The 13,959-nt window shown below is 33.5% G+C and overlaps 1 protein-coding gene across 1 annotated transcript in view; it reads right to left on the bottom strand.

Annotated features, from left to right (window-relative positions):
• The window catches only part of PARP8 (poly(ADP-ribose) polymerase family member 8), a 221,780-nt gene that overhangs the window by 36,421 nt on the left and 171,400 nt on the right, over positions 1-13,959 (bottom strand). Inside the window, exons 15-16 of the mRNA XM_036742146.1 lie at positions 4,750-4,842; positions 926-1,051 (exon numbers count right to left, since the gene is read on the bottom strand). Coding sequence (XP_036598041.1) covers positions 926-1,051; positions 4,750-4,842 — 219 coding nt within the window. The remainder of the gene's footprint in view (positions 1-925; positions 1,052-4,749; positions 4,843-13,959) is intronic.

Here is a 13,959-nt window from a genome sequence, read left to right as displayed (position 1 = left end):
ACCATCAAGAAACACATAATTCGATGTCGAAGTTTCCAATCTAAGCCCCAGGATAGAGAGGGTGGTCTCCCAGAACTCCTTCCAACTGGCTAATCAGTTCACTCTTTATCTAAGATTCATTCCATAGGAGGTCCTATTCTAGGTATAGCAGGGAAAACAGAAGAAAGCAAAGAATAAAAGATATTACTTCCAGTAAAATGAAATGTGTTAACAGGTCAAGTATACGTAAAAAATGTAGACCTTGATTATGCACCCACAGAAGCAATGGCAAATTAATAATGCCACAATTTATTAAATTATGAAAAGGACATGACTTGATTTGATTGGCAATAAAAAAGTATAGACTTACAATGTTTAAAAGTTTTTAGTGAGGTTTTGAAAGAAGAAATACAAATATCCAAAAACGAATGGCCTGTATGATGTCCTTGAAGTGGGAATATACAGTTGAAAATGAGAGAAAGAAAAAAAAACCAGACTGGGAAAGAATTAGAGGAAGAAGGCAGAAGACTAGCAATTTAAGTAGACTGATCTGGAAAATCTAAAATACTGCTAGGCTTTTGTGTTGTAGAAAAAGTATTGAGTTAAAGAATGGGAAACCTGGGTTCAAGACCATCTTGTATCAGCTGTTCACAAGAGTCAATTGGTAAAATTTCATTGTGAGCATTTACACCTTAGAAATTGGCAAAAACAACAAATCAAGGATTGATTTATAGTTCTGTTGATGGTCTATACTTGAGAAAGAGATGAGGAAAAATTTAACAGCATACCATCACCTGGGTCCGCATTCCAGTTTTATTACTAAATTACTAAAATTGTGTGACCTTGGCCAAATTCTTTCTGCTTACCCACACCTCTAAAATTGGAATAGCATTGGAACAGCTGATTTCTGAGAAAACCAGAAGTTCTAAAAAGAATCATTACTTACCCTAGGATTGAAGGCCAGCATTTGAGGATCATTAGGATCTACCACAGACGGATATGGCTCAAAAATAACCACTTTCCTGGGGGATTCCAAGGCAGATCGACACATAGACACAAGCAGGTCTACCACCTAGAAGTGCAAACATAAAACCAGTTAATTCTCTTGTACCAGCATGCTGTCAACCAGTCATTCCTTCATTGAATAATTCAGGAAATTTTTTTACTTTTTTCCTTGCATCAGTTTATTTTGAAGTTTCCCAGTTCATGCAATAAGAAAGAAAATTTCTGTAATGTCCACAGTAACTCCTACTGCAAATGAAACATTTGGAACTGCACAAGAAGGTTAGCAATTAGAGTACAAACACTAAATATCCCATATGGAAAGCTTATCTTAGTAATAATAATATAATATAGGGCCCACATCTTGGAAGGAGGGTTCAAGAGGAAAAAACTATGCCCAAATTTAAAAATAAATTGTTATTCAGTCATTTTCAGTCGTAACTGATTCTGTATGACCCTTTTTGCAGTTTCCTTGGCAAAGATACAGGAGTTTTTTGCCTTTCCTTCTTCATCTCATTTTACAGATGAGGAAACTGAGGAAAACAAGTAAGTGACTTGCCCAGGGTCTCAGAGCTAGTAAGTGTCTGAGGCTACATTTGAACTAAGGAAAGGTAACTCTTCCTGACTGAAGGCTTGGCACTCTATCCACTGTACCACATAACTGAATAAAAATAAATAACAAATATTTATTTTTCCTTCAAATCATCTGACATTAATTGCCAAACAGTTTGCAAGGATCAGCCTCAGTGGTACAGGGCAATATATTTAAGGATAAAATTGAAAAACAAAAACAATTAAAGTCATTGACAAGGTATTTTTGTTTTTTTAAAGGCGAAAATTTCAGCAAAGCCATTTTTGCAACTTACAGGTAAGTCAAGGCAATTTCAGCTAGTATGGAAACAATGGTAGATTTAAAGTGAGGAAAACTTAGTTCATCAAGCTCAGCCACTTAATCTCTTTGATACTAGAGTCCTCATCCGCTTTCACTAGAACTCTGAGTTCCTTTTCATTGGATGAAATCCTCTGTGCTACAACTCATTCCACCATCAAAAGTAAGATAGCAGATTGCATGAAATGATGCTAATGTCATAAGCTTAGACTTATATGGACCCACATAAATGACAAAAAAAATTCTATAAATTCTACAAACCTCAAAAAAAATAATTAAAATTCCTGTTTAAAGATTTTTTTTAAAAATTAATGTGGCTGTAGTAGGGGTAGTTAGAGCCTACGTGATGTGAAATGGTGATATTTAATAAGAATCTGGCCTCTAGAAGTATGTGTCTATGAGTTCATGTGACATTCATGAACCTAAACTTTTTGAGCTTTTACCCAAAACATTCAGAATTTTAAAATCTAGCTGAATTAATTAGCAAGGTAGCAGGCATGAAAACTAAATATAACAGATAACAAAGCAAAAATAAAAGACATTTTAAAAAGTATAATAATTAAAATGGCCACATTTGGGTCAGGTAGATTTTTTTGTCCTTTTTATTGAATTAAAGCAGTTTGGAAAATTAAATAAAGGTTAAACTTCAAAAGCAGGTATGCGATTTTCAAAACCCTAGCTGTGATTTTTTTCTTGTTTTCCAGCTGCACTCCTACCACTCCCAAACAGGAGAAAAAAAAGCTTCATCGCAATCCAAAATATTTTCAGTGTTTCCTAATCTCATCATGAATGTGAAACTAACATCACAATTCTGAGTTGAGATTGAAGGGAGGATAAACAATTTCCCCCCCCCAAAAGATATATAGATTAAAAAGGGGGGGGCATGATCTTAAAATAAAAGCCAAAATCATGTCTATGTCATCATGTAATGGTAGCAACCACAACAACAAATATATATATTATAATGTACTAAGAAGAGAAAGGGAAGGGAGCAATTCTCATACTAACATGTTTCATTCACCTACTAGTACTTTTAAAAAATTTTAAAAATGTGCCTGGGGCAGCTAGGTGGCACAGTGAGTGGAGCACCAGGCCTGGAGTCAGGAGGACCTGAGTTCAAATCTGTCCTCAGACACATGTGTGACCTTGGGCAAGTGACTTAACCCCAATTGCCTTGCCTTCCCCCCTTACCCCCCCCAAAATATGCCTGTTTCTTATTTTATATAAATGCAGATATGCTGAATCAAAATTGATAAAATGAGCTAAAAAGATGAATGTTATTTATTTTTATGTGCTAGTTTTATTCACCAACATTCCAAGAATTCATGGAGTAAATTTTTCAGTTTGTTCTTTAAAAAGAGGAAAATTTAAAAGTAAAATATAAAATAAAAATGAGGAAGAGACAATATTTTTGCCACTCAAATCACATTTTTTCCCCTTTCACTAAAATGTTTTATCGTATGACTAGTGTTTATCTACATAAGAGGCACCACACAAATAAAACTAAATATGTCTTTCCTCCTAGAAAATTACAAACTAAGAAATGTGAAAGTGTTACTGAGGACTGGATGAAACCTTGAACACGTACCAAATTCATATACTGGCAAAGGAAATACATGCATTTCAATTCACAAGCGATTAAGAGTGGGCAAGAAACTTAGAGACTACCTTGCTCACAGGATGATAGAGCTGGAAGAAATTTTAGAGGACACTTAGTCCAACCTCACTCTTTTACAGAAGAGAAAACTGAGACGCTGAAATGATGGCTGACTTACTTAAGGTACCAAAGCAAGGTTAGGGTGGAGTAGAGCTTCCAGTCCATTTCTCCAGAGTCTCTAACTCACTGAATAGAAACACTGCTTCTAATTAGGGTCATGAATTATCAAGGGATTTGCATACATTTTTAGAAAGGACATCATAAGATCACGTGGCCTGGCTGTTTTAAAGGCGGAAAGGAGAAAAGACTTGGCCCGTGCTGTAAGTGATTTAGGGATGAACACCACAAGTGAAGTGTGGCATAGGTGAAGAAGATAGCTGGTACTATTTTCAAAAGGTTAGGGTATTTAGAAATTAGACTTAACAACCACAGTTTCAAATGTGTTAAAACTCAAAAATGATAACACTTTAAAAAAATTACTGTTAGTAGTTTTAAAAATAAAACCTTACTCTACTATCAAAAATAACTGAGCTGTTCTTGTTGTTGTATTTAAACAATCTATAAATGAACTTATTCTGCATTTTCAGGACTGGGATCAGTGAGTAGGAAAACATCCTTGGGCTATTTGTGGAAATATACAATAAGACCATGAATGATTGTTATCTTCTTTGTTTAGGTAACCAGAAAATGGTTTATTTGAATCTCCTAGAATCTAGATAGTGAATAGCAGTGGCTACTGTTTTATGAGCTCCAACCCTTTCCAACATCGCTTCTTAAAATGGTACAGGAAATTGGAAGGCTTTTTCATTCCAACTCCTTCAGTAATGACTGAAGTCTTTTGTTTCTGTCCTATGATATTATTTGTTGGATGTAGATAAGAAGGTGATATGATAAAAGTAATTAGTAAACCCATTAAAGCTCTCTTAATTTCTCCGATAAAAGGGTAACTTTTAGCAATAGACAGATATACCACATTTTCTCTTCCTTTAGGGAGCGGCTTATTTCATTTAATCTTTAAATTATGAGAAGCTGATGATTTTGTCCTTTATTGTAAGGAATGAAGAAAAAAGGATATACCTTCAGTCGAAAATGTTGAGACCCTGAACAACCTATCTTTTCCAACATTTTTAGACATTAAAATAAGCTATTTATTCTGAAATTGTAGACTAGTACGAATTACTAATACCAAATTAAGAACATAATTAATATCACATAGCCCTACCTGAGCCCCAGTTGCTATTTCATCAGCAGCTTCATTCATTACTCCAAGAGTTTGGAAAGCAAATACGCAGAGCTCACGTTCACATACAGTAGGCTACAAAACAGAACAGAATATAACAAATTACAATATTCTTGATTTTTTGAAAAGTTAAGCTCATTTTGCATTACTCCACACAGTGTAAAATATAAACTTCTGGAGTTTTACCATTTCTTTAATTTTTAATTTTATTTCTTCTATTTTTTTATAACGCTATGGAACTTGTACAAATTTGATTTTTTGAATAGTCAACTAAACAGTGACTACTAAGGTTTTCAATAATATCAGATTTTTAACATTTATAATTTATACAAATGAGCTGATTTTATCAACAAATTTAAAGAAAACCAAACCAGACAGATGTGCTCCTCCTTCCTAAAACACACTGAGTTCCTTGGGTTTTCCTTTTTTCATACATGTTAACTATACAAAAACTCAACAACTAAAAACAAAAGAAATACACCTATTATAATTTTTTTTAATGCAACAAACATAGTTGTTTGTTTTTAAACAGGAATGCCATCTTTAAGAAAACAACTTTATCTGCAAAGAATGGGCATGCACCCAAAAACTTTTTACATTACTTGTGAAAGCAGACTGATTTTGCTGCAACAAATTTGTACTTCAATAACCTCCTGAAATTTACAACATTGAAATATTCACTTTGTGATTACTTTGGAAGAGTGATCATCTTTCAAGCCTAATACAGTGTCATGCACGTGATTTATCTCATCCCCTAAGTTACATTGCATTAGGCAGCAGATGAAGCCTGACATAATCCAATTCCCTGAGCCACTGCACCCCAGACAAAAGGCATTAGTTATTGCCAATGTTCTTATGCTTACTTGTTTCAGAGGATGACTTACTCATTCACTTAAACAGTGGGAAATTATGGAAACATTCCTATCCTCAATACTAGCTCACCAATTATCAAGATTCCTGGCTTTCTTTCAGTCTGAAACATTTAAAAAAAAATGTGTCCCCTCTCCCTCTGGAGCTATGCTTTGTTTCAGTACAAGAAGTTTCTGAGGTAAAAAATACACACACACACTTGAAATTAAGTAAAGAGAATAAATCTGTCATCGAGACACAAGAAGTATTTTCAATATAAGGAGAATCACCATATAAATAAATGTTTCATCATACTCAATGCCAGTAGGTCGTGCTACTTCCCCTGCCTTCCTTTACCAACAACCACCATCTTATCTTTCTTCCTCCCTAACTTAATGTAAACATTTCTCTAACCACCCATCAATTACCCCAATGACATTAGCTTCATTTTTTTCTCTTTTCCTTAATTTACCTTGTGCCTAATATAGACTACATAAATACCAGAATAATCAGAAGGCAGACTCTGAAAATCATTACTTGTATGACACATTATTATTTCAGTTGTTCAAGGCATAAAGCAGAATAGTCATTGGTCAGGAAAACATTAGTAATCTTGTGATAGGGGTGGAGTGTTCCTTATGCTATTACCAAAATTTATCAATTCTAAAATGCAATGAAGTCAAAGAGGTTGCTATTTAAGAGGTTAAGACCATAAACACGAATATAACATTCATGAAGGTTGAGTGGACAGTATTATAGAGTTTGGATAACTCAATTATGTTTACTTTCATACTTTATTTTTACACATATATGAATACATATGTGTGTGTGTCTATATATATATATATATATATATATATATATATATATATATATATGAATACTAAAAACAACAACAACTACTATGTCATATATAAATTCTTGCTTTAGGTCAGAGGTTGAAAAATTATGGCCCCCCTGCCAACCCTTCCCAGCCATCCCTCCCACATCCATGAGCTAAGAATGGTTTTGACATTTTTAAACAAAATTTGTCATTAAAATATAAAAAACAAACAAAAAACATTCATAATTCCAGGGCCAAAAACTGATTCTGTTTTCAATAAAAGAGTAAAATAAGTGAACTGAAATAAATTTCTACTTTTACTTTTGGCATTTAATTTTGTATCCAAGTAACAAAATTCAGCTCAGTAACAACTCAATTAGCATAATATCCAACTCTGATTGATCTTCGTTGGTTTTTAAGTTTTATGAAAACAGCTATTGGAAAAGTAAATTTCATAGAATATTCCCAGAATCCTAAGTGATATACCAAAGGGGTCATGGCTGTAATTCAACTCACATTCCAAAATAACTACAATGTGAACACAAACTTTTAACTATCTTCATCTTCCTAAAAGGACTGTGAGAATGAATAAAGTAGAGCTACATAACTAAGGTTCATAATTAGATATATTGCATGCATGTAAACACATACAGACACACACATCCTTTTTATCACTTGTAAATAACCCCTTATTTAGGTAATTATAACATTAGGCTTAGTATTTACACTGATCATTCAGAGGATATGTCCATTCTTACCTAATTTCAGGAGACTGTTGTCTTGCTTGTGTTGGCCAAATTCTACTTTTTTGTAATAAAATTCTTTCCCAAAGGTTTACTATGATTTTTTTTTACCCTTTTACTCCCTTACTACATAATTTTGCTTCATTCTTTTAAGTCAAACTCTATTGTTAGTTCCCTTTCCTTTTTTTCTTTCCTCCACAGTTCTATATTTTGTAATATATTTCATGCTGTAAGCACAATATTACTTTTATCTCTTTAGTTGTTTAAATCCAAGTTGTTTAAAACCCTAGATTTGAACCCAAGTCCTCTAACACAAATTATCTCCCTCCAATGTATCAAGTCTTTGTTTTTTTTTTGCAACAAAAGCCCTTGTGTCATCTCACTGAACAATTTTTTTTGATGTACAAAAATTTTTAACAACATGAAATTGGTATCCTTTAAATGTGTCATTATTATTAACTCATTACAAATGGGATTCTCTAAGATAAAACACGTTGCATTTCCTGTTCTCAAGTACTAATTTATAAACAATTACATTGATTAATCAGAGTCTGAATCGCATACATTTGAGGTAAAGCATCTAGTTTTTTTTTTTTAACTACCATATCAACCTGTTATTGTTCATTAATGAAAATGGGCAGAAGTTCAAAATTACAACACAAGATGGCACTGTAGTAGAAATTTCTCAACTTGAACATATTCATTTTAGATGGTCAATATTAGATATCTCTTTGAGGACAATACAGGATGTTCTTTGGGATTAATCTTCCTTACTGAACACTGTAATTAATTTCATAGATTTCCCTCTGCCCTCTCCCTCTGTGAACTTTGATTATCTCTAGGGAAACCACAGAAGCTATTGAAAAGAGGGCAGTTACTTTAATGGCCATTACAGGCAAACCAAATATGCAAATAACACATTTTATTACATAGAATTTAATACAATGCTTAAGTATCACATGCAATTTGGTAAATTATTCATTAATTCATTTTAAAAATTTGCAACAAAGCAATTACACTATCTTGGCATTTCTTAAATACTCCATCCTTAATGTTACATTATTAAAATATTTGACCTTGCCTTCCAACCATTAATCCATAAGATTCAAGACCGAGTTTCATAGACTCTGGTTAATACTTTTTTCTGAACATGGATGGATCCTCCTGACTATTATCACACACTAAATGTATAATGAAATAATTTATCACAAAACAGCATGGTTTGTTTTGTTAAAGTATGTCTGTACGCAAAAACATTTGAAATGAAAGGAAACACTTTTCTTAGGAGGAGATCATAGATTTAGAGATGTAAGGAAAACGTAACCTTCCAATATTACAGAGAAGAAAACTGAAGTCCAGAAATATTTTTTAAAAAAAGTTGTACAGTGTGCCTAAGGCAGGCCTTCAGTATAAATCCTGGGCCCTACCCACTGTATCATTCTTCTTATTTTAGCCAGAATTCAATACTGATCCCACCAGTGGTCAGCACTATGCAGCTGAACAATACTATGTACCAATACCAATTACTCTATATATTTCACATGCACTTTTCAGTTACCACGTTCCACGTTTTTTTGTCTTGTTTTGTTTTTCCCCCCCTCTTCCCTTCTACTCCTAATAGAATATAAGCTCCTTTGCTCTGTATCTCCAACAACTGATGAGTCCCAAAAATATGGGGGAGGCCTTAAAAATGTCTTTATTAGAGTGAAATAAATTGAAGCATGACTTTAAAAAAGCAATTCTAAGTAAATAGTACTTAAGCTTTAGGAAGGATATTAGATATTCCTCTTTATGTTACTAAAAATATAAGAAGAATGACAAAAATTAAATACTTTTTCTTTATCAATATAATTCAAAATAATCTCTTTATAAATCATATGCAACTTTACCCAAAATTACATATGCCCTCTACAGAATGGCTGAACTCCATCTAGATGGAGACAACTACCCAAATAAATATGTGATGAAAGTTTGAATATATATACTTAAGGCATAACATTACTTTTTAAAATGTTTATCAAGAATCTTATGCACTGGATACAATATTTTTAATAACCTGAAGCTTAACACAGCTCTTGAAAGACACAATCAACAAACAGATAAAAGAAAAGAAAGACAGAGACAGATTGGTGATAAATGACAACCTGATTTTTAATATCACATGTGGGGTAATGCAAAGAGTATTAAAGTTAGAATTCCCATCCAACAGAATAAGAGTCAGCATTTTAAAATATTATATTTATGTCCCATAAAAGCATAGTTATTGGCAGTTTTCTTTTCCATACTATTAGACTATTTTTAAAAGCACATATATAAAATGTTATGATTTTTATAATATACATAATCATGGACTACTATTATATATACTTATAAATAATATTAGCTTATATTGATATCATGCCTTAATGTTTACAAAGCAATTTGCAGAGGCTCTATCATTACTTAATTAGATCTGAATTTTCATAATTTGTTATCTTCTGCTGGGTTTCTGCTTCTCATTGGATCACATGGAGTTTCAAAATTGGAGCTTAAGGATAAACTATAAGATAATGAGGAAACAACAGACCTTGGCTGGTGAGATGATTCTCAAGACAGAGGTAAAAACTGTCTAATACTAGACAGAAGTAGCGACAACTCTATTTGGAAGAGAAATAGCAGCTGCCTGGTAATAGGAAGTTTATATATTGTCAGTGACATACTCAGGGTCCTTTTGGAAATTGCGTGGTTCAAACTCACTTTCTCTAGATAGACACTGATCACTCTTCTATGATCAAAAGAAAAGCTGAGTCTGTATAAGACTTGGAAAAGAAGAATAACGCTCCTGTTGGAGAAAGTCAGTTAGTCAGTAAATCAATAAAGATTTTATCAACCACCTGGTATGTGCCAGGCAAAAGGCTAAGCACCGGAGATAAAAAGAAAAACTCAAAAGACAATCCAGGTCCTCAAGGAGCTTATAATTTAATAGTCAAAACTATCTACAGAAGAAATAAGAGGGTTAAGATAATGGTGAATGGAATCTTATGAGTTCCATGCATCTAACAGAAGCAATAGAAAAAGTCACTTAAAAAAAATCATCAATAGGAAAAACTTAAGAATTCACTCTTGTGCATGAGTTCTAAGCTTGATTTTCTCAGCTATGATAGCATAGATGATGGCAATAGGGACAAAACTAATTCCTGCAGTGATTTACATAATGGCTAGTCTGTAGAGTTCCACACCCCCAGCTGTTATGATGTATAAAAAAATGTTTTGTTTCTGAGAATCTTGTGACTCCAAATGCTATCCTTTCTCACTGTGAGGAATATAAATTAATAGGATACATGCAAGGATATACACATCTATAGCTACCTACATTAATGACTGAGGCCTTAACTGCCCCTCTAAAAAGAAAAAATCTTTTTGTATTACAAGTTTATACCTCCTCTTTCCAACTATAGGATCATTCTTGTCACTTGCCAGACAACTGGAATGTATTATATATCAATTGTTCTCTTCTTTTTCCTTTCACCTCTTAAGCAAAGAAACTTTCGATCTTTTCCCAATAGTAATCTCACACATATTCTCTGTTTGAATCCATATTGTCCCATAGCACTTGGTGTCACAGAAAAGATCCTCTATACTTCCCTTTTCAGCTAACCCTGAGTAAATGAGAGGATGTTTCAGTCCCATATTTTCTCATCACTCTCTTCCAGTTATGGTAGATTCCCAAGCAACAACGTAAAGGAGGAGGTAACGAATTGTGCCTTGTCCTCACCAAGACTTGGAACCTCTAGAAAGGTGAGATCATCTCTAATATACATCAAAGATGGTACCTACATAAAAAGGGAAAGGTGGAAAATGGATGTAGTAGGTACATGCAGATCTAAAATCTAGAGATCTGCCATACTGCCTCTCAAATAAGGACACAGACAGAGGACAACAGTATCCGATGTTCATCTCCAGCCAGATATGCCTAATATCCTTCGGTAAATTTATTTTGGACAAAAAACTTTGTGCTTCCCAAACGAAGGAAATGAAGTGCTAGGAGAAACTGAGCAAGTCTTTTCATTTTAAAATTCCCTAAAATCATTGAGCCTTTATGATGATTGCTGCAGTGAGTAACAAAATTTTATGGTCGACATCACCAACCTGAGGCCATCAGTCTAGTCATGGAACATTGAAATGAGAACAATAAAATTGAGCTATTTTCTTAGTCATAAGGGGGAAAAGCGTAAGGTAGGAAGATTTTGGTACAAACCCCTCAAGAGTTTTGGAGTATAACACCAAAGATTTCCATCTCAACTTCTCTTCAGCCCTTCATAAGTCAAGTTAACTCTTGTTTCTCTTACAACATTGAAGATAGAAATATACAGAGACAGATGATAGAAAGATGATAGGCAGATAGTGTTTCCAATTCCTGAAAATTATTCATATTCCTCATTTCTTATGGCACAATAAAATTCTATTTCATTCATATGCCAAAATTTATTCAGCAACTTCAAAAGTGAAGGGTACATATTTGGCTTCTGTTTGTTTGTTTTCCAACAACAAACAGTACTTCTATAAATATTCTTGTATATATGGGTCATCTACCTCAACATATTAAACAGCAGGGAATCCAGAAAAGATCACTGGGGAGTACTTTTCCTAAGTCTCTCTCCCCAACCCTGCCAAAGAAACATCAATTACTGTGCTTTGAGCCTGGGAATTCACTTAGCTCCTAAATCATGTAGTTGTATCTCTACATCTTTTCTACAACAGGATTATGAGACGGTTTATCAAATGTGCTAAAATTTTGATAAACTATAGCTAGAAGAGAATTCTGACCTACTAATTTCATAATAGGAAATAAGGTTAATTTAACATGAAGTGTTCTTGAAGCCATGCTGCCTCTTTGGAATTCCTTGCTTCCTTTCCTATATATGCACTAATCATTTAATTATGCATTCCAGAATTTCTTCAGGAATCCAAGTCTAGTTCAGTGGCCTACAGTTAATAGAATCTATTTTATTCTCTTTTTTTAGATTATTTAGATTTTAGATATACAATATTAGATATTTAGAAAATAAACTGAATTTTGGAAAATCAGAACATCTTAAGAAATAAAATGATTAGCAATAGGGATTCTAGTTACTGTCCTAATATGCCTCACTGACGTTTAGGCCAACTTATTAACACAGGTGCAATGGTAATCCAAATTGAGTTCCTTTGGATTACGACATTGGACAATATTTCAAAGTTTCAATGAAGCCCTTGAAATATCACCCTCCATTACCACTAGGCAAGACAACATACCACCTGTGGCCCTCTAGGTCCTCAAGTGCAGCCCTCTGCCTGAATCCACACTTCACAGAACAAATCCTCTTAAGGATTTGTTCTGTAAAACAGATTCAGTCCAAAGGCACACCCAAGGCTGAAGGTTCCTCACCCTGGTACTATCTATCGAGAAGGGAAATCATTAGTACAGAGGATAAGGAGGAATTGTTGAAAGTATAAGACTATCACAAAATTTCTTAGAATACTTCCACTAATTTAAAAACTTGATAGTTGGGAAAGAATTATGAGAGCTCAATCAAAAACTTTTGTCACATACAATCTAAGTTCACGTTTATTGCTGATCTTCCTTAATTAGGCCTGACTCGTTGGCTACAAGTCTAGTTCAATAAACCATTCAGAAGCATAAAATTTATTTCTATAAACTGTCCATTTAAAAAATATGGCTACTTGAAAAGGTTTTTCAAATTATATATTAATATGTATATAGATAAATTCTTATGCAAATAAACATGTTTATATTTATATACACACACTATTACACACACATACACCTGTGTTATATGTATATTATGTGTGTGTCAAGAAAATCTTTGCGCATTTTCATTTAATCTAATATCTTAGTTTTGCTTTGGCAAATCATACAGCTAGAAAAACAGCTTTATTTATCATTCTTAATGTAAAAAGAGGTTCAGTTCTAGAAAATAAAGAAAACATGGATTGTAACTATAGAACTAGAAGGGACCTATCTAGTGTTCTAGTCCAACACTCACTTTACAGATTGAAAACACTGAAACCCAGAGCAGGCAGACTTCCCCAGTTTCAAATAGATAGTATATGCCTGAGGCAGGATTCTGAAATAACTTATTCATCATTGGCAATAGCAATGGTTAAGTGACCAGTATGGGTTGCTGTGCACATAAGGAATAATGTCATAAAATAATATTCCATTAACCTAACAGATCTGGGTTCTTATCCATGTGGATATTGCCTCAAAAAAATTCGCTTCATAACTTTTCTGTCCAATCTCATGTGACTCTTGCCTGTGTCCAAACAAGAATATGGAATTGAGGTCTGTCCAATGTATTGGATGCCACCTCACAGAAAAATAAAAATTGCCAATAAAGTAAGAATCTTATTCTCCCAATTCCCCTTCTTGCTTCTCGAATGACAGTTATGCATCCATCTTATAGACATTTGAAACTGTATGTAAATAATTAAATGAGCAAAAGCTCGCAACATATTTTATTAGAACCTGAGCTTTGTATAAGCATTCTGCATTAGTCCCTCCCTCTCCAAAGAAAACATTTTGAAGGATGTTCTGATCCTTCGTTGTTCCTCCCCAACCTTCAACCAAAAAACACTGCTCCAAAATGAAATGGAAAAAAAAAATAAAACAACTCTAAAACTTCTGAACAGTCACACTGGTTACATGTCAGCTGTAATACAGATTCAAAGTATACGTGAAAACTTTAAAATTAATTTTACAATTTGAGTTCATCATGGAAAAACCTAAGCTTATTC

Source organism: Trichosurus vulpecula, chromosome 1, assembly GCF_011100635.1.
Source record: "Trichosurus vulpecula isolate mTriVul1 chromosome 1, mTriVul1.pri, whole genome shotgun sequence".
NCBI lineage: Eukaryota > Metazoa > Chordata > Mammalia > Diprotodontia > Phalangeridae > Trichosurus > Trichosurus vulpecula.
Note: the sequence above shows the minus strand (reverse complement) of the source record. Positions and strands in the feature narration are given on the sequence as shown.